The sequence below is a fragment of the Buceros rhinoceros genome, unplaced genomic scaffold (genome assembly GCF_000710305.1).
Source record: "Buceros rhinoceros silvestris isolate BGI_N320 unplaced genomic scaffold, ASM71030v1 scaffold3826, whole genome shotgun sequence".
Lineage (NCBI taxonomy): Eukaryota > Metazoa > Chordata > Aves > Bucerotiformes > Bucerotidae > Buceros > Buceros rhinoceros.
This window is the reverse complement of record NW_010415673.1, coordinates 32,326-36,051: the sequence shown is the minus strand read 5'-3', so window position 1 is coordinate 36,051 and position 3,726 is coordinate 32,326. Positions and strand designations below refer to the sequence as shown.

General features: G+C 42.0%; 1 protein-coding gene across 1 annotated transcript in view; it reads left to right on the top strand.

Moving 5' to 3' along the window:
- RABEP1 (rabaptin, RAB GTPase binding effector protein 1) overlaps nt 1-3,726 on the top strand; it is a 31,050-nt gene that overhangs the window by 11,010 nt on the left and 16,314 nt on the right. The window contains exon 5 of the mRNA XM_010137490.1: nt 2,634-2,769. Within this exon, the coding sequence (XP_010135792.1) occupies nt 2,634-2,769 (136 nt within the window). The remainder of the gene's footprint in view (nt 1-2,633; nt 2,770-3,726) is intronic.

The window sequence follows — 3,726 nt, the reverse complement described above, 5'->3', positions numbered from 1 at the left end:
TCTGCCAGACCCCTTGCTAAACCTCCGCGTCTGCTGTGAAGGGTCAGTGGTATCTACAGCACCATAAGAGAGTTGCATTCCATGTACGGTTTTGTACAGAAGGAAGATGTCTTCTCTAACAGATACTTGATCTTGAAAGTCAAACAGACTGAAATTGCAGAATAGCTTACCATGGGGTGACAGCACCATAAGAGAGTTGCATTCCATGTACTGTTGTATACAGAAGGAAGATATCTTCTGTAACAGATACTTGATCTTGAAAGTCAAACAGGCTGAAATTGCAGAATAGCTTACCATGGGGTATTTTTAAAACATACATGTTCACCTTCCTTATCTTCTGGGTCACTTGCCTTCTCATTTAAACAGATTCTCATCACTTGCTGTAATTTTTTCTCTTTTTTCTTTTTTTTTCCCCCCTCTGTTCCAGCTTGGAGATCTGTCTGAGATTTGGGAGAACAGTTTTTTAAAACATACATGTTCACCTTCCTTATCTTCTGGGTCACTTGCCTTCTCATTTAAACAGATTCTTATCACTTGCTGTAATTCTTTCTCTTTTTTCTTTTTTTCCCCCCTCTGTTCCAGCTTGGAGATCTGTCTGAGATTTGGGAGAACAGTGTCAGTCTTTGAATAGTCTGAAAAATTTTACTAGGTTGAAAGTCTCTGCTTGAGTGTATTCCTTCTTCACAAAGTCTTTGAACTTTATAGGTCATATTTTGAGATTGAAATATTCCTAGGAATAACAGTTCTCTGGGTAGTTCTGCTTTTTCTCTTGGTGCAGGTAATACTTCCTTTTCATTGTCGGGATGAATTTGGGGAAGATGGGGAAATGTGAACTTTCTCTTGCTTGCTCAAAGAATGGTTATTCTTCCTCTCCTTTTTCGTCTTTTCTTCTCAAGAGTAAGAACTAATCTAAGAACTTTTCTGCTGAATTCGGTTATTAAAATCATAGGTCATCCTTGTTTCCCTCTTTCCTTACAGTCAAGGCCTCAGTAAAATTGATAGCTTTTCAGGGCCAGGAATTGTCTTGATGTCTCTCAGTCCTCTAAAATCTGAGCCCATACTTCTATGGAATGAGTAAAACACAAGCACACATCTCTTTGAAAGAAAGAGAATGATCACTTCGTCCATGTTTCTAGTGTGATTGGGGGATTGCTTTTAAAGAACTCTCACTTCAGATGGTGATTCTTACCAAAGAAAATAACTTCAGCTCTTAATTCTTACCTGTGGTCAGTTCTACCTCGTTATTCCTTCTGCCTGAAGCGGCTGATAATCCAGTTTCAAATCACCTTCTTAGCTTAATGGGAAAGAATTGCTATTTTCTGTCTGGCAGGGAGATGTTTAAGCACAAATGCAGGAACTTATTAAAGTACTTTAATCTACAGTGCTATAAAAATGCAAGGTGTTTTTTACCTGATTTGTGTTGTTAGAGGGGTATGAGGACTGGTGTGCAAAATGAGCGATACCTTTGGCTTTGCTCTTGGTCTTGGTGAAGGCCCTCAGATCTGCTTGAGTCATGTCATTTTGTTTTTCAGTGTCAAGTATTTAGCTGGATCGGTGGAACAATGGGTTTCTTTTCTCCCTCTCTTCCCACCCCCCCCATCTTTCCCAAAGGCTGTTCTTTGGGAGTCAGATTTCTCCATTTCAAAGGCAAAAGGCCAGCAGATACCAGACTGTTCCAGGGCAGGAGGAGCTTCCCCACCATCAAGGGGGAGTTAAAGCCGAAGGGCTGCCTTTAGCCCTGAGTTGGTGCCTGTGGCTCATGTGCTGTGTTGAGGAGGTTGAACAGCAGCTCTGTGCCGCCAGTTAGGAATTGCCTAAGGGGTTTTCTTTCCTTAAAATAAGAACTCTTGTGATTCCTGACTCAGCAAACCATAAAACTGAATAGTGCCATGAAGAGAACTTTTAACCCATTCCTTGCTCCAAGATGGGATCCATTTCTATAGGCATCATGCTTGGCAGAAGTTTATGCAACCCTATCTTAAAACGTTCTCACCGGAGATTCTGCAATCTCTGCAGGATGTTTCTTCCAGTTCTTTGTTGGCTTTGCTATTTAAAAAACAAAAAAGAAGAAAAAAATCCTAATACATTGTTTCAGTCCTTCTTGATGTAATTGCTTGTCGTTGACAGATTTGCCTTTCTTTTTGCAGCAGTCTTTAATGGGTTTGAATGTGGTTTTTTTCCTTGTCTGTCCCCAAGTTTTCTATCCTCAGTTCAAGCTTGCCCCATGATCATGTTTTCTGACTACCATCATTACTCTTGTTTTGAACCATCTCCATGTCCTGCTTAGTTGTGGGCTTATCACTGCTGATTAAAGGATTGCTTCATGTCTGCTCTTCTTCGATATTCGCCTCTCTGCCATCTCTGTGCTCGGTGCCACTGCAGTAGTGATCCTGTTATAACTGATCACTGTTATAACTGTGACACTTTGACTTAGCAGAGTTTTAATGAGCAGTTTATTCAGAAATAAATATAAGGACTACTTGCACACTGCTAGTTGAATATTTGTGATTTCTAGAAATAAACTGGTCCTCCAGCACCTATAGCCTGTTCAGGAAACGTAAAACTTCTAAGAAGGAGGAAGTGCTTGAGAGTATTCCTACATCGAGATGGTCGATTTCCCTCTTTTTGTTCAGGTTAAAGAACTGAACCATTATCTGGAAGCTGAGAAGTCATGTAGGACAGACTTGGAGATGTATGTGGCTGTTCTCAACACACAAAAATCAGTCCTGCAAGAAGATGCAGAGAAGTTGCGGAAAGAACTGCATGAAGGTACCTATCTAATAATAATCCTTCTGACTCTCTTACACCAAGGGTGCAAACCCCAACATAGCTGTTAGATTCTTTTCTGATTTCTTGTTTGAATTGGATTTAAAGAGTTTGTGGGGGGAGGAAGCAGTACTTGAAATGTGAAAGCCCTCAAAATGTTTCCGAAAGAGTTGAATGTGGAGTTATTTTATGATGGAGAAAACCAATGGAGCCATTCCCCCTCTTGAGGGATGCTACTGGATTTCTGCGAAGTTCTTCTAGTGTTGCAAGTTTCCTTCATATTAAAGTGCTTTTATTTGTGTACAGTCCTGAGCCCTGTTTCCATAATGTATTGGTAGGTCTTCTTGAGGCGTGTCGGTTCTGAGTGCCTGGTGCTGGAAAGGCTGGGAAAATGTATGTGTGTGGCAGGAGGGCACAAGATCACTGTAGAACAATGAAAAATAGAACCATCTGTGGAATTAGAGGGATGTAGAAGACAGGCTTTTGAATCTAGCACTAAAAAAATAAACTGTTAGAATTCATGAATGAAGTTAAGCCATTAGCCCTCTAATTGGGAAATCTTAAACTGTCACTACTACACTGCTAATCTCTAGCCAAGTTTGGGAATTAAGAAAATATCTTATTTTGAAATAAAATGTCTTAAATGTTATTTGTGTGTCCAGAGAAGGGCAACGAAGCTGGAGCAGGATCTGGACCACAAGTGCTCTGGGGAGCGGCTGAGGGCTGGAGGAGGCTCAGGGGAGACCTTCTGGCTCTCAACAGCTCCCTGACAGGAGGTTGGAGTGAAGTGGGGGTCAGTCTCTTCTCCCCCGGAACAAGTGACAGGACAAGAGGAACCGGCCTCCAGTTGGGCCAGAGGAGATTTAGGTTGTCCCTGAGGAACCATTTCTGCCCCGTTGGGGTTGTCCCGGCCTGTCCCAGGCTGCCCAGGGCAGTGGTGGAGTCCCCATCCCTGGAGGG